General features: G+C 48.7%; 1 protein-coding gene across 3 annotated transcripts in view; it reads left to right on the top strand.

The window, feature by feature from the left end:
* Positions 1-224: 224 nt before the first annotated feature.
* The window catches only part of cyldl (cylindromatosis (turban tumor syndrome), like), a 38372-nt gene continuing 15587 nt past the window's right edge, over positions 225-23009 (top strand). Inside the window, exons 1-10 of one of the 3 annotated variants that reach the window (XM_048548016.2) lie at positions 225-450; positions 7196-7652; positions 12010-12309; positions 13045-13132; positions 13984-14180; positions 15884-16046; positions 17549-17684; positions 18550-18660; positions 20813-20904; positions 21828-21894. In XM_048548016.2, coding sequence (XP_048403973.1) covers positions 7209-7652; positions 12010-12309; positions 13045-13132; positions 13984-14180; positions 15884-16046; positions 17549-17684; positions 18550-18660; positions 20813-20904; positions 21828-21894 — 1598 coding nt within the window. In that variant the 5' untranslated portion in view covers positions 225-450; positions 7196-7208. Of the gene's footprint in view, positions 451-7195; positions 7653-12009; positions 12310-13044; positions 13151-13983; positions 14181-15883; positions 16047-17548; positions 17685-18549; positions 18661-20812; positions 20905-21827; positions 21895-23009 lie in introns of all 3 variants that reach the window. The other 2 variants (XM_048548006.2, XM_048548023.2) reach the window with 2 other exon arrangements.

Below are 23009 nucleotides of genomic sequence, written 5' to 3'. Positions count from 1 at the left end.
TCCCATTATCTCTAGTTTAGGATAGATCTGGGCGAGTGTAGGGTGGTTTATGATGGATCTGGGCTGATTTATGCTGGTTTAGGATAGATCTGTGCGAGTGTAGGGTGGTTTACAATGAATCTGGGCTGATCCAAGGTGGGCTATAACTCCCAGCACGCATTTGAACCTCCTGCCTCCAGAGGGAGATGATGGGCACCACGTTTACAGCTTTGCCCTATCACCGAGGAAATGCTGTCAGTGTTTTAAATCCCTCCAAAAGGCGGAAGCAGTAAGTAAACTGCAAGAGGAAGAGACAGAGAAAGACCTTGAGGCAGCAAGAGTGGTTTAAGGAGCAGCATTTGGACAGAGCCACACACACTCTCTCTCCCCCTACAGTATCCAGGAGGGATACATTGTATCACAGGAGACAGCAGTGAATCTTTGAAGCTCAGCGCTGAGACCCTGGGCCAGGTAAATACAGCAATATCTTTCTGTAAGTTCCCCGAAAACAGCAGACAAAAGCTCATCTCCGCAATGAGAACACTGAATTCCTGTGAACCCTCAGCAAAGGCTGTGCAAAGTGAAAGCCAGTTAGAGTGTCACCTGTAACCTTATTACAGCAAATCGGATGGGTTTCAAAAATGCACTATTACTTTCAGTTCCGTTTCAAATGTTTTATCCTGCCTGTGATGTAGGAATTACTTGGGTTTATACTGCCCGAGAGAGAGCAGGATACATAAATCCAGTAGCAATTTTTACCAAAGTAAACGGGCAAATATTTTTTAAAAGACCCAACAATGAGAGCAGGAATGGGCTACAATGCGAATGTGATTTTAGGTGATTAAGTTTATCCTTTAATACACCGAAGATAGTTCCCTTTATGTAACGCCTTCCACTTCTGGATGGCCCGAAGTGCTAGTATCTTCTTTCTTCGGGAGTGTAATTAGGGGATGGCCTAGCGGTATTGTCGCTGGAGCTCCAGATAACGTTCTGGGGACCCAGGTTCGAATCCCAGATGGTGGAATTTGAATTCAATAAAATATCTGGAATTAAGAGTGACCGTGAATCCAATTGTCAGGAAAACCCATCTGGTTCTAATGCCCTTTGGGGAAGCAAACTGCCATCCTTACTTAGTCACATGTAGGCCAGACTCCAGACCCACAGCACTGTGGTTCACCCTTCAAGTTAGTTAGGATGGTAAATAAATGCTGCCAAGCCAGCGATGCCCTCATTCTGTGAATGAATAAAGGGGGGAGAAAACTATTTTTGCATCATAAAATAGCTGCCAAATTCTGCATAATAAGGAGGTGCCAGAGTTGGGCTGGTATGGGTAAGGTCAGAAGTCTCACAGAGGGTAATACACAATATTGACTGTTCCTTTCCTCCTGATGCTGCCTGCTTCCAGCCTCCTGTTTGCCCACGTAGAAGTCACATGATACCAGGTTATCATTCCAACAAAATAATAAAATGTGAGGCTGGATGAACACAGCAGGCCCAGCAGCATCTCAGGAGCACAAAAGCTGACATTTCGGGATGAAGGGTCTAGGCCCGAAACGTCAGCTTTTGTGCTCCTGAGATGCTGCTTGGCCTGCTGTGTTCATCCAGCTTCACACTTTGTTATCTTGGATTCTCCAGCATCTGCAGTTCCCATTATCACTGATATCATTCCAACAAGTTTTATTTGTTCGGATAAGCTTTTGGAGCACTGCCCCTTCATCACAAAGCAATGCTGTGAAAGTTTGTGATTTCTAGTAAACCTGCTGGACTGTAACCTGGTATCGCATGACTCCTGAGCAAGCTCTGTGTAGCGAGCTTCAGCCAAAAAGTCAACTTTGTCATGACCACGTGCTTTTGGATTTGCCGAGAGATCGCTCTTGTTTTTTCTTCGGAACTGTGTTGAGGGGTCTTTTCCGTGCTCCCTTTGGTTAGTGCTCGGTCGGGAGGATTGTGTGCAGGGCTGGTCCCTATGCTGTAGGATGAATGTGACTGTACTAGGGGGAGTGCGCAGGAGATTCGCGAGGATGTTGCCTGGGATGGAGCATTTCAGCGACGAAGGGTTGCTGGGTAAGCTCAGGTTGTTTTCTTTGGAGCAGGGGACCCGAAACAGATGCATCAGAATCTGAGATGGGTGGATAGAAAACAATTGTTCCCCTTAGTTGAATGGTCACTAAGAAAGTGACACAATTTTAAAGTGAAAGGCAGGAGGTTGGGAGTGGATTTGAGGGATTTTTTTTTCCGTCCGGAGGGTGTATCGGCAAACTGGAATGCACTGCCTGGGAGGGGAGTTGAGGCAGGAAACCTCACAATGTTGAAAATATTCTTGGATGAGCACTAGGGGAGGTGATGGCCTGGTGGTATTATCGCTAGGTGTTTAATCCAGACACCCAGGAAACGTTCAGGGGACCCAGATTTGAATTCAGTAAAAATCTGGAAATAAAGTCTAATGATGACTATGAATCCATTGTCAGTTGTTGGAAAAACCTGATTGGTTCACAAATAACGTTCAGGGGAGGAAACTATTGATGTTACCTGGTCTGGTCTACATGTGACTCCAGACCCACAGCAATGTGGTTGATTCTCAACTCTGCTAGGAATCAGCAAAAAAAATGCTGGCCCAGCTAGTGAGGCCTTCATCCTGTGACTCAACTTGAAAAAGAAACTTGAAATGTCATTCAAAGCTAAGAGCCTAGTGCAGGAAAGGGAGATAGTAGATAGATAGACTCCTGTAGATGGGTGCAGACATGATGGGCTGAAGGGCCTCATCTGTGTTGTGTGCCTATGTGACTCCTGACCGGGCCTCAGTCTTACCCAAATGATGGCACCTTGCACTCTGCCCAAGAGCTGGGAGTGTCTTCCTCGATGTTGTGTTCAAGTCATGGAGTGGGGCCAATGTGTTGCCAATCAACCTCATTGAATTTATGAAGGGATGGAGGCCCATCAGCCCATCATCCTTATACTAGCTCAATGTCAGAGCACTTTTCAGTGAATCCCACTCCCAGGATCTTTATGATTTCATTGCCACGTGTATTTAACAGTGAGAAAAATGGTTAAATATAGGGAAGTTTTTCCACTGTTGCTGTTTTGCAGTTTTAAGGATTTTTTAAAAAAAATGAAAGATCTAGCTTTAGAGCGAGTCCATCAGCCCTGAGCCAGCTCATCATCAATGCTCACTTTGCCATCCCTCCTCCACCACCTCACCACTGTCTATGCCAGACCTAACCAACGTTGAGGTTACTGCTCTTTGGGTGCCATCTTTCTCTGCTGGGCCAATTTCCACAGCACTGGACCTGACCAACGTCAGAATCATGCCTGTCACCACTAGGCCCACCTCGCCAATGTTACCATGATGCCCTTCCACCACCAATTCGCTGTGGCCAGCGCCAGACCCAGACAGCCGCAACAAAGCCAGCGATCCTCAGGTGCCATCTTTTGCCTCCGGGCCTACCTCGCTGATGATCCAGCAGTTGCTGATTCTGATGCCAGGTCCCATGCTCCCCCTGGAAAGGTAAGTAGGGGCCCATTGGCTGCCACTACAGGTTCCACACCGAGCTCAAGTGAGTCTGCGTTGGCATTTCTCCCCATCACCAATGGTAAAGAAAGTAAAAGAAAAGAAAATCCGAGCTGATGAGCCCCTGCTCAGGAGCCTTGCTCTGCTGCCATCTTGATGACATGAGCATGCATAACCCTGTAGTGTTTGGTCAAATTATTTCCCTTTTGAGTGTTTGTTTTTTAATCAAATCTCACCCTAATAATAGATAACAAGGTGTGGAGCTGGATGAACACAGCAGGCCAAGCAGCATCAGAGGAGCAGGAAGTCTGATGTTTTGGGCCTAGGCCCTTCTTCAGAATGGTCCCTTCATCACCTCCTTCTGAAGAAGGGTCTGGGCCCGAAACGTCAGCCTTCCTGCACCTCTGATGCTGCTTGGCCTGCTGTGTTCATCCAGCTCCACACCTTGTTATCTCAGATTCTCCAGCATCTGCAGTTCGTATTATCTCACTCTAATAATGTTTGTTTCTGTCGGAGTAGGTTCATTGCTCTGATCCTTGCCTGGTCTCTGGCCATTCCAGACTATTTGGCAGCCCCCAACATGCTGTTACAGTTTAGATCAGTATCACCACATCACAGTGAGACAGACGCAGAATGTTCAACTGGAGAGGCTCCCACCCTGAACCACTAAACGTCTCTGTGACGCTGATTGAGCTCTAGTACTGTCTCAGCATTTTGTTTTTTTTACAACTGGCTAACACTCTGGAAGCATTAACTGTTTATAGGTGGCTCAGTGCAGCTACAGCAAGCGCCTATGTTTATGTAATACCTTTTTAATAGAGGAAAATGTCAAAAGCTGCTTTGCAGGAGCGATTATCTGTGAATGATATTCACACCCAGCCAGAAACACAGAGTGGGGCGGGTGACTATGAGCATGGTCTTAATAAGAGGCTTAAGGGAGGTAAGTTATTCAGGGAGACTTCCTTTTTAAAAAAGGATATTTTCTCATCAACCCGTTCAGGGATGTTATTATATGCATCTGAAGCAGTTGGGGCTTGAACCCAGATCCCCTATGCCTGAGGGGTACTGGCACTACCACTGCACCACAAGACTCCCCAAAACAGACTCTTACCACAGATCACCTTGTTATCATAAGATTGCAGTGAGATCTTGCTGTGTACAATTGACTGCTCCTTTCAGAACCTTGGGATGTCCCAAAGTGATTCCCAGCCGGCAGATGTGTGTGTGACATGCCACTCGAGAGCAAGAACCAAAATGTATATCTGTGTGATTTCTAATCACGAGTCACCAGTACATAGCCTTCTGAACAGGAACATTCTTCTGTGTTGACTTTGAGATAGTACTATATCTTTAAGAGATGTATTTTGTCCTTTTTTTTTAAAAAAGAATGGTTTTAGGTGAGAGGTGACAAGCGATCTATTGAAATCCCAAACAATAAACAGCTTGTGAGGCCTAGGGGTGTTTTTTTAATGTTGGGACAATCGAAGCAGCCTGAGTAGGTGAGGTCAAGCTCCTGCACAACCAGATTTGTAGCTTTAGCTTTTCAGTAGCAGTTGCTGCTGGTGTCTTGAAGCTGCAGTCCGTCTCTCCCTGCGACATACTCTCTGAGATTTCTGTTGATGCTTTCCCCCCTGGACTGGAGAATTGTCTGTGGGGCCATCTATTTTACTGAATTTGTCTTTGCCAAGGGTGTGTTTACAGGATGTTACTATAGCAGAACAGTTAGTGTTTAGTAGTTAAGTAATCTATAATTCAGTTTAGTTTTCCAACTGAGTTAAGTGATTCCGATTGGTCTTTCTTTTGTTGTGTATTTTAACTATAATTTATAAGTAAAGTGTGTTTTGCTTCAATTCTGGTAGTTTGAGTTGAATTGCATCTGGAATGTAATGCCTAGCACTTACGTTTAAAATAGGAAACGGTTTGGGTCTAGGCTATCTGCTTAATATATTTTGAGGGGCTTTGATCTGGTCCTTGATAACTTTCACAGGCGTGTTCTTCAAAAGTAAGGCTTCTTCAACACCCGGAAAATCTATCTGCTCAGGCTGTTGGCCATGTGAACCATCCAGGGTGAATGTTTCCGACTGTCAGCCAGGCTGAGGGTGACGTGTCTGTGTCTGTGTCTGTGTCTGTGTCTGTGAGATTAGAGACAGATACTGAGAGGGAGAGGAGAGAGACAAATCGACATTAGAGCAGTAGACACTGGGACTGAACATTAGAACATCAGAAATGGAAAGTGGGTCACTTGGCTCCTGCGGTGTTCTCCGCCATTCAGGTTATTCAAAAAATCACTTGTGGGGTATGACTGTCACTGGCTGAGCCAGCATTTATTGCCTGTCCCTAGTTGGCCCTTGAGAAGGTAGGGGTGAGCTGCCTTCTTGCACCACTGCAGCCCACCTGCTGTGGGTTGACCCACGATGCCGTAAGAGAGGGAATTCCAGGATTTTGACTGTGACAGTTAAGGAAGGTGATATGTCCTTCCAGATGGATATGGGTTGGGAAGGTGCTGTCTGAGGATCTTTGGTGAATTTCTGCAGTGCATCTTGTAGCTAGTACACACTGCTGTTACTGAGCGTCGGTGGTGGAGGGAGTGGATGCTTGTGGATGTGGTGCCAATCAAGCGGCTGCTTTGTCCTGGATGGTGCCAACTTCCTTGTGTTGTTGGGGCTGCACCCATCCAGGCAAGTGGGGAGTATTCCATCACACTCCTGACTTGTGCCTTGTAGATGGTAAACAGGATTTGAGGAGAGAGGAGGTGAGTTACTCGTGGTATTCCTAGCCTCTGACATGTGTTTGTAGCCATCGTGTTTATATGCTGAGTCTAGTTCAGTTTCTAGGTAACCCCTAGGATGTTAATTAGATGTTAGGAAGACGAAGGAGAGATTGTACAATATAAAGTGAGGAAGCAGAGGGACAGGGGTGTATATGTGCATAAGTCATTTAAGGCGGCAGTGAATAAAGTATACAGCTCCCTCGGCTTTATTCGTAGGACCATTGAGTACAAGAGCAAGGAGCTGATGTTGTACTAGATGCTTGTCAGACCTTAGCTGGAGTATCGTGCCCACTTCTGAGTGAAGAAGGATGTTGAGAGCAAGTACAGAAATGGTGATGAGAATGGTGTCAGACATGAGGAACATCAGCCATGAAGGTCAGTTGGTGATGTTAGGACCGATGTCCTTGGAGAAGAGAGGTCAGAGGGGGCATGGCAAAGTAGATAGGGAGAGACTCATGGAGAAGTTGAGGATGAGACAGCGTGGCTTCAAAAATAGGCAGCAAAATGAGGGTGTGGATGCAATTACAATGTTTAAAAGACATTTGGATAAGTAAATGAATAGGAAAGATTTGGAGGGATAATGGCCAGGAGCAGGCCAATGGGATTAGATTAGTTTGGGATCATGTTCAGCATGGACTGGTTGGAGCGATGGCTGTGTTTCTATGCTGTATGACTCTGAGGGGAAACATTTTCATGTAGCAAGTAGTTGGGGCCTGGACTGCACAGCCTGATAATGTGGAGGAGGCAGTTTCACTTGATGTCTACCTCCCTTCAGAATATCATTATTATTTAAAAAGGAAGAATGCGCAGAGTGTTAGGGAGAAGGCAGGAGAAAGACACTTGGTGAATTGGTTGTGTGGAGAAGCCAAGGTAGATGTTATGGGCAGAATGCTGTGACAGTTTTGTAATTTCTCCTCTGTTTCCTCCTCATTCTCCAGGGAGTTGGTGGAAATGATGCCCCTGTCTAGTAAGAAAGAGACAAAATACCGCTATTTCATCTTGATGGAGGACCTGTCCATTCAGAACCGTGTCTTTCCCGCTGGCAACATCGCCATTGTTGCTGAGGCTGACTTCCTGCAGAGCGAGGCTCAGGGGCCAAGCCGCAGAATGAAGTTTCATCTGGTGGAGGCAGAAGTGTACCCTATCCTGGAGCTGGCCAGCCTGCGTGAGCTGAGTGAGCAGGAGGCACGATTTCTGCAGGCTGTCAGTCCCTCTGCCCAGCGCTTAGACCTCTACCTGGAAGAGGCAACTCTTGCAAAAGCACAGCTGCTCCAAATCTCGGATCCTGTCATCGTCGACTACAAATCCCAGTCGCTGCCTGGAGTCGTCGCTTACATCGGAAACATATGCGACAGCCCGAAGCTTTCTGGAACGTTCTTTGGAATTAAGTTGCAGGTAGGCTTCATTGAAGGTGCAGCTATGTTCAGAACGCCTTGGTTAGATTCCAGCCTGTAACTCTGTCCCAGGTATCTGTTATTCCTTATATAAACTACCCAGAACCCTCAATTAGATTGTGCGCAGTGAAGAACGCTATCTCTGAATACAATGGAACCTATCTTTGCAGCATCCTTAAACATGGGTGAGGTCCCAGAGGACTGGTGACTTGCTAATGTTGTCCCCTTGTTTAAGAAGGGTGGCAGGGATAATCCAGGTAATTATCGAACTGTGAGCCTGATGTCAGTTGTGGGGAGGATGCTGAGGGATAGGATCTATTCCCATCTGGAAGAAAATGGGCTTATCAGTGATAGGCAACATGGTTTTGTGCAGGGAAGGTCATGTCTTACCAACTTAATAGAACTCTTTGAGGATGTGACAAGGTTGATAGATGAAGGAAAGGCTGTAGATGTCATATACATGGACTTCAGTAAGGCGTTTAATAATGTTCCCCATGGCAGGCTGATGGAGAAACTGAAGTCACATGGAGTCCAGGGTGTGCTACCTAGATGGATAAAAAACTGGCTGGGCAACAGGAGACAGAGAGCAGTAGTGGAAGGCGGTTTCTCAAATTGGAGACCTGTAACCAGTGATGTTCCACAGGGATCTGTGCTGGGACCACTGTTGTTTGTGATATATGTAAATGATTTGGAGGAAGGTGTAGGTGGTCTGATCAGCAAGTTTGCTGATGACACTAAGATTGGTGGAGTAGCTGATAGTGAAGGGGACTGTCAGCGATTACAGCAGAATATAGATAGACTGGAGAGTTGGGCAGATAAATGGCAGATGGTGTTCAATCCGGGCAAATGTGAGGTGATACATTTTGGAAGATCAAATTCAAGAGCGAACTATACAGTAAATGGAAAAGTCCTAGGGAAAATTGATGAACAGAGAGATCTGGGTGTTCAGGTCCATTGTTCCCTGAAGGTGACAACGCAGGTCAATAGGGTGGTCAAGAAGGCATATGGCATGCTTTCCTTCATTGGGCGGGGTATTGAGTACAAGAGTTGGCAGGTCATGTTGCAGTTGTATAGGACTTTGGTTCAGCCACATTTGGAGGACTGTGTGCAGTTCTGGTTGCCACATTACCAAAAGGATGTGGATGCTTTGGAGTGTGTGCAGAGGAGGTTCACCAGGATGTTGGCTGGTATGGAGGGTGCTAGCTATGAAGAGAGGTTGAGTAGATTAGGATTATTTTCATTAGAAAGACGGAGATTGAGGGGGGACCTGATTGAGGTCTACAAAATCATGAGGGATATAGACAGGGTGGATAGCAAAAATCATTCCCCCCCCCCCCAGAGTGGGGGACTCAATTACTAGGGGTCATGAGTTCAAAGTGAGTCGAGGAAAGTTTGAGGGAGATATGAGTGGAAAGTTCTTTACACAGAGGGTGGTGGGCACCTGGAACGCGTTGCCAGCGGAGGTGGTAGACACAGACACGTTAGCGTCTTTTAAGATGTATTTGGACAGGTACATGGATGGGCAGGGAGCAAATGGACACAGTCCGTTAGAAAATAGATGACAGGTTAGACAGAGGATCTCAATCTGCGCAGGCTTGGAGGGCCGAAGGGCCTGTTCCTGTGCTGTAATTTTCTTTGTTCTTTGTTCTAGGTCAGATGGCCATTGAGCCAAGGAGTGGCTGATGGTGTTTAATTTAGTAAATGTGAGGTGATGCATTTCGGAAAGGCAAACCAGGGCAGGACTTATACACTTAATGGTGGGGACGTGGGGAGTGTTGCCCAGCAAAGAGACTTTGAGGAGCAGGTTCATAGTTCCTTGGAAGTAGAGTTACAGGTAGACAGGGTAGTGAAAAAGGCATTTGGTACACTTCTCTTTATTGGTCAGTGCACTGAATACAGGAGTTGGGAGGTCATGTTATGGCTGTACAGGACATTGGTTAGGTCACTTTTGGAACACTGTTCAAGTCTGGTCTCCTTCCTATAGGAAAGATGTTGTTAAATGTGAAAGTGTTCAGAAAAGATTTATAACTAGGTTGAAGACTTTGAACTACAGGGAGAGGCTATTTTCCCAGGAGTGTTGGAGGCTGAGGGGTGTCCCTTTTTAGAGGTTTATAAAATCATGAGGGGCATGGATGGGGAGAGTAGACAACATCTTTTTCCGAGGGTGCGGGAATCCAAAACTAGAGGGGCATAAGTTTAAGGTGAGAGGAAAAAGATTTAAAAGGGACCTAAGGAGCAGCTTTTTCACACAGAGGGTGGTGCGTGTATGGAATGAGCTGCCAGAGGAAGTGGTGGAGGCTGGTACAATGACAACGTTTATAAGGTATCTGAATGGGTACATGAAAAGGAAGGGTTTAGAGGGATATGGGCCAAATGCTGGTGAACAGGACTGGATTAATTTAGGATATCTGATTGGCATGGACGAGTTGGACCAAAGGGTCTGTTTCCATGCTGTATAACCCTAGGTCTCCTAAAAATAATAATATGTGGTGAAGCCAGAGGATTGGAAAGCTTTTAAAAGGCAGCAGTGGATAATTTAAAAATAGCTGTAACCTGAAGAAGTTACCCTCCTCCCTCCGGACCAACCTCAGGGAATCTCTCTCCCATTGCAACTCTCTTGTAATCTCTTCGGCCTTGAAACTGCTCTTCCCTGGACTGACCTATCCCCTCCCTACCTCCCCACCTATACTCTCTCCACCTATCTTCTTTACTCTCCATCTTCGGTCCGCCTCCCCCTCTCTCCCTATTTATTCCAGCTCCCTCTCCCCATCCCCCTCTCTGATGAAGGGTCTAGGCCCGAAACGTCAGCTTTTGTGCTCCTGAGATGCTGCTTGCCTGCTGTGTTCATCCAGCCTCACATTTTATTATCTTGGAATTCTCCAGCATCTGCAGTTCCCATTATCTCTGATACTATTTTAACCTCACTGCGAAGCCTCTTCCAGGGATGCCTAACCTGAAGAAGCTACCCTCCTCCCTCCGGACCAACCTCAGGGAATCTCTCTCCCATTGCAACTCTCTTGTAATCTCTTCGGCCTTGAAACTGCTCTTCCCTGGACTGACCTATCCCCTCCCTACCTCCCCACCTATACTCTCTCCACCTATCTTCTTTACTCTCCATCTTCGGTCCGCCTCCCCCTCTCTCCCTATTTATTCCAGCTCCCTCTCCCCATCCCCCTATCTGATGAAGGGTCTAGGCCCGAAACGTCAGCTTTTGTGCTCCTGAGATGCTGCTTGGCCTGCTGTGTTCATCCAGCCTCACATTTTATTATCACAGAAAATGATAGGTTGGTTAGCCTGAGCTTGGTTGTTGGTAAGATTTTAGAATCCATTGTTGAGAGTAGGAATTATGATGTCTTTTTCGGATAGCAGTCAGTGATCAGCGGAATTCCACAGGGATTGGTGTTAGAACCACAACTCTTTGCATTTACACATTAATGAACTGGACAAAGGAACTGAAGGCGTTGTTGCTAAGAGTGTGGATGATACAAAGAGGGCTGGAGGGACAGGCTGGATGACGGGGTTGGCGGGGGATTTCACATTGAAACATACAGAATGCTGAGAGGTGCAGATAGACAGGATGTGGAGAAGATGTTTCCACCAGCAGGAAAGATTATGACCCAAAGATACGGCCTCAGGGTGGGGGAGTGACCCTTTAGAACTGAGATGAGGAGGAATTTCTTCAGGCAGAGGCTGTTGAATGTGTGGACCTCCTTGCTGCAGAGCGCTGTGGAGACCTATTGACTGAGTGTCTTTGAGGCAGAGATAGGCCCTTTTATTAGTCAGGGGATCAAGGGTTGTGAGGACCATGGGGTTGAGAAGCATATCAGCCATGATTGAATGGCAGATCAGAGTCGATAGGTTGAATGGCCAATTCTCCTCCTATATCTTACGGTACTTATTAGCAAGGTATCTGTTATTTTATATAAAGCGTCCGTCTCAAGTCTTTAACTCACTCCCAGTATATAAATCACTCCAATCCCCATGATTAGATTTCAGTTTGGAAATCACTCCTGTGTATTTGTTCCATGTATATCAGCCTCCCACCTCACTGAACCCCTCTATTAGATTCTGGAATGTATCCCAAATCCAGATATCCAATGTTCTCCATTTAGCCCATGCTAAACCCTTCGACTGAAGGGAAGAGGAGCCAGCATTTGACAGACTCCTGGAGTTGGCTCCATTTCCCTTACACACCGGCTACAGAATCAAACCCGGAGTTTTAAAGATTTTAAACCTTCCATCTGCCCACTCACTATTTCCATTCCTTGCTCCTGCCCATTCCTACCCCGCACGCCCAATCCCTTCCCCTCTCTTCCCATCCCTCACTTCTCACCATTTTTGCGTCCTCTCTCCTCCAGAGGCAGGTGGAGCTGGAAGAAGATGGGAAAAATGACGGAACGTTTAACAAGAAGCAGTATTTCCAGTGCGAGAGAGGCCACGGCATCTTTGTGCCGTTCCACAAGGTCAGGCGGTGCTGGAGCATTGAAGAAGCGGGGAAGTGCATTGGTGTGGGAGATGGGAAGATGGAAGATCCGCTGAGGGATCGCCCAGTCAGCACTGGCGACCGAGTGGCTGTTTACCTGGAGGAGGGGATGGAAAGGGGGTTGGTGATCGATGTCATCAATGAAGACTCAACTGTGATGGTCAACTTTAAGCCGGTGAGTGGGTCCTTCCCACCTTGGGAACCGTGGCAACGGTCTCTCAAGAGCCCGCGTCAAGGTGTCCTGGGTGATTGTTGATGTGAACTCGCCACCATTAGCCAGGCTGCTGCAAGTGACTGGGAATTATTTCATAAAGACGAGGGACTATCCCGCACTGCCTGGGAATAATGAATCCTGGAATTGTCCCGGAGACTCTGATGAAATAGACGGCGCTTGCCGGGATGTGTTGTGTAAATTGCAGGTCCTTCCACATTCGTTCCTTGCCCCAGTGATGTCTGAACTCCACCTGAGGGAGGGGAGGGAAGGGGATCAGCTGGTCACTGACTGCCTCGTACCCTTGCCCTCCCAGTTTTGGTTAGCCCAGTTGCCGTGACTCAAAGTGGTGAGTTTAGATCCCACTGCAGGACCCCTGGAACCTAGATAACAGTCCCACAGTGTGGTATCAGAGCTGTAGGAGAAGCCATCTTTTAGCAGCGATAAACCGAGATCCCGTTTATTCCTTTCCCGGACTGTGACAACTCTGTCTCGGCAAATATTCCTGCCACCGTTGTCTGAACCTCCAGCTGTGGGAGATGGCGGTGCTGATTTTCCTCACACCTGTCGTAGGGGCTAATTGCAGACCGTTGCATTCCCCCTTTGGGTATTTCCCCCACCGTTTTGGGTTTGCTGAAGTGAGAGAGCGCTGTCTAGCGTCTGGAGGCCGTGTCTGAGGGTTGTCTCATTCTGTCACAGGACCAGGCAAAGGGAGAGGAACTGAAGATGTGTGTGAAGGTGCCACTTTCTTCTGTCATAAGAGAAGACTTGCTCCGACCTGCCGGCAGTATGTACCCCAGTGCCTGTGAGTCTCAATGAGTGGAGAGGGGTTGGGTCAGAGAGGGTGGATGGCTGACGGTTTGGGGTGGGGTAGGAGAGAGTCAAAAATCTGGCCCACGTAGCCCACCCCCAGTGCCCCAAGTTGACCTGGGGAGTTGATGTGGTCTATGTCGCGGACAGTGTGTGCCCGGTGTTCCCTGAATGTGGGCATCCAGTGAAATGTAGGGCACAAGTAGGCCATTCAGCCCATCGAATCTGCTCCACCATTCAATAAGATGGCTGACCTGATAATCCTCAATAAAAACCGAAAGAGCTGCGGATGCTGTAAAGCAGGAACATAAACAGGAGTTGCTGGAAAAGATCGCCAGGTCTGGCAGCATCTGTGAAGAAAATGTCAGAGTCAATGTTTTGGGTCCAGTGACCCTCCCTTGAAAGTGGGAGGGCATCAGCTGATTTGGTGACCCTTCAAGGACCTGAAACACTAGCTCCGATTTTTGTTTTCCTTCATGGATGCTACCGGATCTGCTGAGCTTTTCCAGCAACTTCTGATAAGCTTCAATTCCACTTTCCTGCCTTTTGCTTGTAACCGTTGACTCCCCTTACTGATTAAAAATCTATCTTAGTCTTGAGTTTAGCCAATGACCCAACCTCGACTACCCTCTGCGAGAAGAAATTCTTCCACATCGCTGTTTGAAGTGACCCCTTACTTTGAGATGATGACCTGTGCTCCTAAGATGCTGCTTGGCCTGCTGTGTTCATCCAGCTCCACACTTTGTTATCTCGAATTCTCCAGCATCTGCAGTTCCCATGATCTCTGACTTGGAGAGTTGATGATTCTTCTGTTTTCTTGCGGTGTAGCCAGAGACGGTGAGCTCGTGGTGGATGGGGGCCTGAAACGAGAGCCCCTGGAAAACGGAGGGAGAAGGCCAGAGCATTACCTGGGAGTTAACTCTGTCGTTCAAATCAACATGGGCAAAGGGGCTCTGAGTACTGGAGTGATCCAGTGGATGGGGTACCTCCCTGGGGTGGCAGGTGAAATTGCTGGCGTCGAGCTGGTAAGGAGAGAGTTGGCGCTAGGCCAGTTCACGTGGAAATGAGTCACTGTCTCCAGCATGCCAGTCTTTGCTCCCTTCTCCTGTAAACCTCCTTCACAGCTCCCCTTCTGCCTGAGCTTCTCATCGTCTCTTCAAGTATCTCCCTGTCTTGCTTACTCACCTCTCTTCCCCACTCCCTGGGATATTGTCTATGTCCAACGTCCTCATGATCGTGTAGTCTTTTTTGTTCTCCTCATGAAGGTTAAGACTGTGGGCCATCAAGTGGGGAGACATCACATAACACACAGTACAGCAACAGAAGTGCGTGATAGTTTACCACGTGCTGTAATGTTTAATGCATTGTATCTTTCTTCTCCGTCAAGTTATTGTCTAACTTCTCTTTGCTTCAGGCATTTCTGTCACTGCTTTCTGTCTGTCTAGGCCTCGGGATCATCCACATCATAGATGCACTGAGCATGTCAGTGGTATTTCTGTTTGTCCTGCATCTCCCAGGTGTTTAACACTGAGGACAGACTGCAGGTTTATCAGGCCCCTCATTAGGAGCAGGTCTGACCTAGTGGATGTACTGATTTTCGATATGGCTCAGAGCGAGCAATGTTGCTGAAACGTTTTGTCCATCGGGATTGACTTGCCGACCAGTCAGCCCCCTTTTCGCCTCCTGGTATAAATTGTTGAGACTGCTTGAAATTTGGAACTCTTGCAAATTGTCCTGATGTGAAGTTTTGACAACTCAGCTTTTTTTTTATTAGTTCTATTCTAAATCACTGTGGGATCTCACACTTTGGGTGGGGATAATCACCTAAAAGTAGATGTTACACATGTCCCAGGAATTGCCCATTTATACCGTGTCTTGAGTCAGGGCTGAACTTATCACGTTACCTTATTCCTATCGACGGTCATTCTTAATCCACGCTCCTCACTTCTTGATTTCACTTTGCACATCCCATGGCGACTGTGTCCCTGTTTGGAATTACCTCCCATGTTTTATAATCTCCGACAACTTTGTTTCACAGTTCCACCAGCTCTTCGATTTGACATCTTTTCAAAACCACATTTATTCCTTACTGCCATCCTCCTCATGGTTTTCCATCTATTGACAAACTCGTCAATCAGGAATAGGCCACTCAGCCCGTCCCGGCTTTTCTGCTGGTAAATAAGATCACAGCCGATCGCAAAGTTCCACGTTTCTGCCAACCCATCCCCGCACCTTCTCTCATGTGCGCGCTCCCTCCTCCTCCCTGCCAACCTTCTCTCCCTTCCCTGTTCTTTCATATTCTGGCCCTAGCTGTTGGCAGTGCGGTGTGTTGGGATGGAGCTTGGGTGGGAGTTACGGGCAGGTGGTGTGTATGGGTTGGCTCTCGCTGACAGGATGAAGACCATGGGGCATCAGGTGTGGGCTGGACTGGGGGTGGGGAGTGGGAGTGGGGTTCAGGTGGTGGGGAATGCGTATGGGGGGTGCGGGAAATCAGCTGACTGGGCTGTCTCTGACAGGATGAAGACCATGGGCTGCCAGGTGGGACCTGGGAGGGAGTGGGTGAGGGGGTTGGGTGGGGTGTGGATGTTGGTTGACTGGGCTCTCTGTGACAGGATGAAGACCCTGGGCTGTCAGGTGGGACCTGGGTGGGAGTGGGTGAGGGGTTGAGGATGGGTACTGGGGTTTGGGGGGGGGTGTGGATGTTGGTTGACTGGGCTGTCTCTGACAGGATGAAGACCGTGGGCTGTCAGATGGGACCTGGCAGGGTCACCAGTATTTCCATTGTGCTGCCAAAAGAGGGATCTTTGTCCGAGTGGAATCTTGCCAGCCTGATATCAGGTTCCAGTCTCTCCTCATCACTCCAGAGAACTCTCAAGACCCGCAGCGTAGCGGTAAGACATTCCTGACTGATATCTCCCATCACCTTCCCATTCCACTCTCCACTAAGCAGTAGGAGGTAACCAAGGGTGACGATCCAGGTCACCCTGATGTCCGAGGAAGATGGAGTATAGTCAAGGTTCATTTTTAATCTGGCATGGAATTAAGGATTCTGGGCAAAAGGCAGGAAAGTGGAGTTGAGGGTCATCAGATTGGCCATGGTCTTATTGAATGGTGGAGCAGACTCAACGGGCTGAGTGACCTACTTCTGCTCCCACATTCTAATGATATGGGCTTAGATGTAGGGGATATATGAACAAGAACATGGTAAACAGCCATAAGTTGCAGAGGGGAATGGGTCAGGGCGGCAGAACAGTGTGACAAATGGATGTCACCCTGGAAAAGTTATGAGGTTATGCATTTGATGGTGGTTAACAAGACAGGAGATTACATTATGAATAACAGGACCCTGGAACATGCTACCAGCGCTTATCCATCAATACCTGACTGTAGCAAGGCAGATAGATAAGGTAAAGGTAGGGGACTAGTTTGAGAAGGTGCGAACTACATCGTGACCTCAGCCATGGTGGGAATTGGACCCATGCTGTCCAGCCAACTGAGCTAATCTACTCCTGATAGGTGCATAAAAATGTGAGAGGCATTGATACAGTGGATAGGAAGGCAATTTTTCCGTTAGTATCTGTGTCAATAGCTTGGAGGCTGAACTTAAGCTAAGAGGTGGAAGAGATATGAGGAGAGTCGAGGAGAAATATTTTCATCTGGAGGATAGTGAGAATCTGAAAGTTGCTGCCTGAAAAGGTGGTTGAGTCAGAAACACTTCTAAGGTTTAAAGGATATTTAGGTATTTACTTGCATTGCCATTGCCTTTAGGGATATGAACCAAGAACAAGGAAATAGGATTCTAAATAGGCAGAATACAGAGTAAGTTTGTAGATGACACTAAAATTGGACATGTAGTGGACAGCAAAAACGTAACCTCCGAGTACAACGGGATCAGATGGGCCAATGGGCCGAGAAGTGGCAGATGGAGTTTAATTTAGATAAGTGTGAGGTGATGCATTTGGAAAGGCAAATGAGGGCAGGACTTGCACTTAATGGTAAGGTCCTGGAGTGTACCGCTGAACAAAGAGACCTTGGAGTGCAGGTTCATAATTTCTTGAAAGGAGGAGTTTGGCATGCTTGCCTTTATTGGTCAGTGCATTCAGTATAGGTGTTGGGAGGCTGTACAGGACATTGGTTAGGCCGCTATTGGAATACTTCTAACGTTTAAAAAATATTTAGATATTTACTTGCAATGCCAAAGACTTGAGGCAAGTAAATGGGATCAGTGCCTTGTGATCTGAAGGCCTAACGGGATGGGCTGAATGGCCTCCTCCTGGGCTGTAAGCCTTCAAGAAGAGGCAGGCTGACTCCTGCAGCCTGGTCCGCGGGGTCGGAGAGCCTGTCAGAAAACAGTCTCCAAGAGTTACACAACAGAAGCCTTCCATTCCCCCAGGGAACCGGGAGAGCCACGTGGTCCCCGTCGTTATCCCTCCCCCGAGGAATGGAGAGGCAGTCCGCGTCCTGGAGGGCCGGATGCGCGGGATTCAGGGACACTGCAATTCCTGCTACATGGATACCGCCCTCTTCAGGTAGGGAGGACCCTCGCTCTGGTTGTGTCACTGATTCGGAATCTGAGTGGGTGGGAGTGGGAAGGGAACACGGGATGTGGAACCTGAGACGGTGCTGGGGGTAACGGTTCCCAGTCAGGAGGGTAACCGGGGCTGGACAAGGGACACACCGGAATGATGCGGCAAAATGGGAGCATTAAATCTCCAACTGCTAGGGCCTAAGCCCCCAGAGCCTGGCCTCGGACATGATTCCTGGGAAGGTGGTGAGGTGTTCCCTGGAGAATGGGAAGGGGCATCTCCTCTACAAGGCATAGGAGCAGTATTGGTTAGTGGCCTGCTCCTGCGAACTGAATCTGGCCTCCCCAAACAACAGAGCCGCAGTCATGGCAAATCTTTACCTCTGCTTTACGCTCGAGCCAACCTGAGTTTGGAGCCCCACAAGGTGTTGTTCGGTACGGTATTCCCAAGGGAAGTGAAATGGGATGGTTGGAATATCTCCACAGTGGAGCCGGGGGAGTTTCAGGGGAGCATGTGTAAATCACAGACATGCAGGGGCCAGACCCTCTGTCTGTGATATCTTCGTGCCATCTGCCCTGACTTGGGAGAATGATGCAGGATGTTGGGAGGGGGGGGCTGGCACAGTGGCTCACTGGTTAGCACTGCTGCCTCACAGCTCCTGGGACCCGTGTTCTCACCCAAGACTATGTTCGCTCTTTGGAGGGTGGGATTAGCCTTGGGAAATGCAGGGTTACAGGGATACAGTAGGGGACAGTGGGTCTGGGTGGGTTGCTGTTTGAGGGTCGGCGTTGATGCGACGGGCTGAACAAGCCTGCTCCCATACTGTGTCGGGATTCTGTAATTCTCTGGCTGTGTATTGTTCCTGCAGCCTCTTCTCCTGCACCTTGGTGCTGGATTCCATGCTTCACAAGGCCACCAACCCCCAGTGCAGACACATCCAGCGGATACTTCGCGAGGAGATCGTCAATCCACTTCGCAGGTGGGTACATGGGGAGGAAGGAGGGCAGTGCAGGACACTGTCAGAGAGCTGGAGGTGCAAGGCCATGCCAGGGGGCAGGAGCTGGGGCTAGCTGGAGACTTCGAATGTCTCTGTCTGTTCACTGAGGCCTGGCGAATAGCTAACGTCATTCCTCTGGCCAAGAAGGGAAATAGGGATAATCCCAAGAAAATACAGACCAGTGAGTCTCATTTTGGTGGTTGGGAACCTATTGGAGAGAATCCTTGGGGATAGGATCTATGTGCATTTGAGAAAACATGGCCTAATTAGGGACAGTCAGCATGGCTTTGTGCGGGACAGGTCATGTCTTCCTAACTTGACTGAAATTTTCGAGGAGGTGACGAAGATGATCAGTGAGGGTTGGGCAGTGGATGCTGTCTGCGTAGATTTTAGTCAGGCTTTCAACAAGGTGGGCTTTCATGGGGTGCTCGTCCAGAAGATTAAGATGTGTGGGATCCATGGTGACTTGGCTGTGTGGATTCAGAATTGGTTTGACCATAGAAGACAGAGTGTAGTGGTGGAAGGGTGTTTTTAGGATGGGCGTCCATGAACTAGTGGCGTCCCGCAGGGATCTGTACTGGAACCTCTGCTGTTTGTGATATATACTTGGGTCAAAATGTAGTTGGGTGAGTTCGTAAGTTTGCAGACACTACAAAGATCAGCGGAGTTATTGATCATGCAGGAGGCGGTCGAAGGATACAGCAGGATATAGATCACTTGCAGATTTGGGCATAGAAAAGGCAGGTGGAGTTTAATCCCGGACAGTGTGAGGTGCTGCACCTTGGAAGATTAAGTGTTAAGGAAAAGTATATAGTTAATGGCAGGAGTGATAATGGGATCTGCAGATGCTGGAGAATCCAAGATAACAAAGTGTGAAGCTGGATGAACACAGCAGGCCAAGCAGTATCTCAGGAGCACAAAAGCTGACATTTCGGGCCTGGACCCTTCATCAGAGAACTGGACCCTGAGTGGCACTGATGTACAGAGGGATCTTGGGGTTCAAGTCCATTGCTCGCTGAAAGGAGCCACATGAGCAGATAGGGTGGTAAAGAGGGCATATGGCATACTTGCCTTTATTGGTTGAGGAATTGAGTACAAGAGCCAAGAATACAAGATATCATGGTGCAGCTTTGTAAGACTTTGGTTACTCTACATTCAGATTATTGCATCCGATTCTGCTTGCCACATTACAGGAAGGAGGTGAAAGTTTTAGAGAGGATGCAGAAGAGGTTTACCAGGATGTTGCCTGGATTAGGGGGTATGAGCTATTAAACAGAGGCTGGACGGATTCGGGTTGTTTTCTCTTGGGACGGAGACTGTGGGGAGAGCTCGTAGAAGTCTACAAAATTGAGATGAGTAAATAGGGTTGATAGTCAGAATGTTTTTTCCCCAGGCTTAATATGCCGAATACACAGGGGGCATGCATTTAAGGTGAGAGGGGGAATGTTCAAAGGAGATGTGAGGGGCAAGTGTTTTTTTACACAGAGCAGTAGGTGCTAGGGCCGTGCTGCCAGGGATGGAGACAGATATGATATGGGCAATTAAGTGACTTTTCGATAGTACATGAATATTCATGCACTGGAGGGATATGGACAAAGGGCAGGCAGAAGAGATTACTTTAATTTAGTGCTGCATTCAGCAAAACATCATGGGCCGAAGGGCCGGTTCCTGTGCTGTACTCGTGCATCTTCCATGTTCTACATTCTATGTTCTCTCTCTCGGTACCTTTCTCCAGCTCTGAGTCAGATTATGTGTAATTCTGCCCCTTTTGTTCTCTTCTTCTCCCATTAATGTGCACATTGGTGCTGGCCAGATCTTCGTCTGATCTGGAATGTGCCACCTGAGAGTGTGGTGGAGAATTCGAGGGAATTGGATTATTATTGGAGAAGGTGCGGGGAGTGGGGAGTGGTACTGGAGGGCCAGTGCAGATGTGACAGTGGGCTGAATGGCCTTTGCAGTGCATCGATTGTTTCGTGATTGTGCAGGAAATGGCTCAGTTAATCCACTCTCCCTCGCTCTCTCCCTCGCTCTCTCCCTCGCTCTCTCCCTCGCTCTCTCCCTCGCTCTCTCCCTCGCTCTCTCCCTCGCTCTCTCCCTCGCTCTCTCCCTCGCTCGCTCGCTCCCTCACTACCAGAGACGGGTTTGTCGACTGTAAGAAGGTAATGAACCTGAGGAGGGAGCTGACGGCAGGAGGTTCCTGTGCGGGATTTACCAGTGAGGAGAAAGGTCAGTAACTGGAATAAACCCAGCTCTATCTGTTACGCTGTGCATGCATGTTACTGGAGGAGGGAGGCAGCAGGCATACATTGAACCTTCCACAACCTCAGAGTTCCAATGGGTTGTACAAAAGTGGCGTACTTTTGGAAGGTAGTCACAGTTATAATTTCAGAAACACAGCGGCCAATTTGAGCGCGGCAAGCTCCCACAATCAGCTGGGTTTATCATCAGAACGGAGGTGCCTCTGACACACATGCAGCACACCCTCAGCTCTGCTCTGAAGTGCCCGTCTCGATTGCTGTGCTCTGGTTTCCGAAGGGCTTTTAGAGTCGATGGCTCACAGGGGACTGGTGCTGTTTGGCCCAGTGGCGTTGCTTTGGGGAAGGTGAAATAGCTGCAGCCTCCCCACTGCTCCACTGTCTCCATCTTTGACTGGCAAGTACAAAATGTGATAGCCATGTGGTAATAGCCAGCAACCATCATGCTCTGGGCTCCAGCTCTCTCTGTCGGGAGACTGTCTTCCCTCCCCATCCAATGTAGCAAGGAGTGGCACGGTGGCTCAGTGGTTAGCACTGCAGCCTCACAGCGCCAGGGACCGGGGTTCGATTCCAGCCTCGGGTGACTGTGCAAACTCCACACAGACGTTCTCCCTGTGTCTGCGTGGGTTTCCTCCGGGTGCTCTGGTTTCCTCCCACTGTCCAAAGATGTGCAGGCTAGGTGGATTGGCCATGCTAAATTGCCCGTAGTGTTCAGGGGTGTGTGGGTATAGGGGGAGGGGTCTGGGTGGGATGCTTCAAGGGGCGTTGTGGACTTGTTGGGCCGAAGGGCCTGTTTCCACACTGGAGGGAATCTAAAGGAGTTAACCCCCTCAGCAGAGGGAATGAGGTGCAAATGGTCCTTGTAATAAGTGTTTCCCCCTTTCTCTTTCCTAGACCCGGAGGAGTTCCTCAATGTGATCATGCAGCATGTTCTCGGCCTGGAGCCATTACTCAAACTCAGGTGAGTCACCTTCAGTGGAATCAAAGCCTTCTCCGAGCCTGGCTCTGTTACTGTCTCCCCTGCACGCACCCCACCCCGGGCTCACTCTCCCGCCCTCTTGCGCTCGCTCGCACACTACCTCCCCTCATTCTCCCCCCCCCCCCCCCCCCCATGCGCTTGCTCTGTCCTCACCCCTGTGCGCTCAAGCACTCCCCCCCCCCCCCCCCCCGCGCGCTCATGCACTCCCACCCCCCCCCCACCCCGCGCTCACGCACTCAGCCCTCGCGCACCCCCCCGTGAACTCCCTTGGCGCGCTCGCACACTTCCCCCACCCCACCACGTGCTGGCATACTCCCCCGCACGCGCATCCCTCATCAATCTCTCAATTCCCTCCTCACTCATTCACTCAGTCTGTCTCACCCTCTCTCTCCATCACACTCACCCATATTCCCTTCATCACCCTTTCTCTATCTCTCCCACGTTACCCTATCACTCTTTCTCTGTATCAATCTCTCTCCCACATTCTCATCACCTTCTCTCTGTCTCTCTCATTTGTTTCTTTCTCTCTCTCTCTCGCCCCCTCCCACAATCTCCTCATCTCATTTGTTTTGAGGAGGAGGGGATAAGGAACTGATACCCTGAGAGCCCAGGACATCCCCACTATCACCATGGTTATACTGGCAAATGCAGAGGTCAACCCTGATCGCCAAGTGGCCAGGACCCGTTGGCCCAAGCTCTGGGATTGGCCATTTGTGTTCCTTGGGGTAACCCTGGCAGTGCTTGGGATATAGATGGGGCAGAATTTACACCTCCCTCCCACTGTGGGAGCATCACTCTCAAATGACATTCCCTCAAAAATTCTCCTTGAAGTTAGACAATTTGTTTCAATGCTCAGCCCCTTTAAATTGTTTTTCCATGCGCGTGGGGCATTGTGTGCAGGACCTGTCCTGCACGGCTCCTGCTTTAGTGTCAGCACTATGGGCCAGACCAACATTTATGCCTGGCTGTTATTGCCCAGGAGAAACTGGTACTACAGTTTATATCTGAAAGAGTTAACTGTCATCTTGAGAGAGGCTCCACCCATCAGGATGTACAGGACTAATCGTGGGAGGAGTTGCCTAATATTCCTGTTGCTG

Source organism: Stegostoma tigrinum, chromosome 2 (genome assembly GCF_030684315.1).
Source record: "Stegostoma tigrinum isolate sSteTig4 chromosome 2, sSteTig4.hap1, whole genome shotgun sequence".
Classification (NCBI taxonomy): domain Eukaryota; kingdom Metazoa; phylum Chordata; class Chondrichthyes; order Orectolobiformes; family Stegostomatidae; genus Stegostoma; species Stegostoma tigrinum.
The sequence above is the reverse complement of the archived record's forward strand: the minus strand, read 5'-3'. Positions and strand labels throughout refer to the sequence as shown.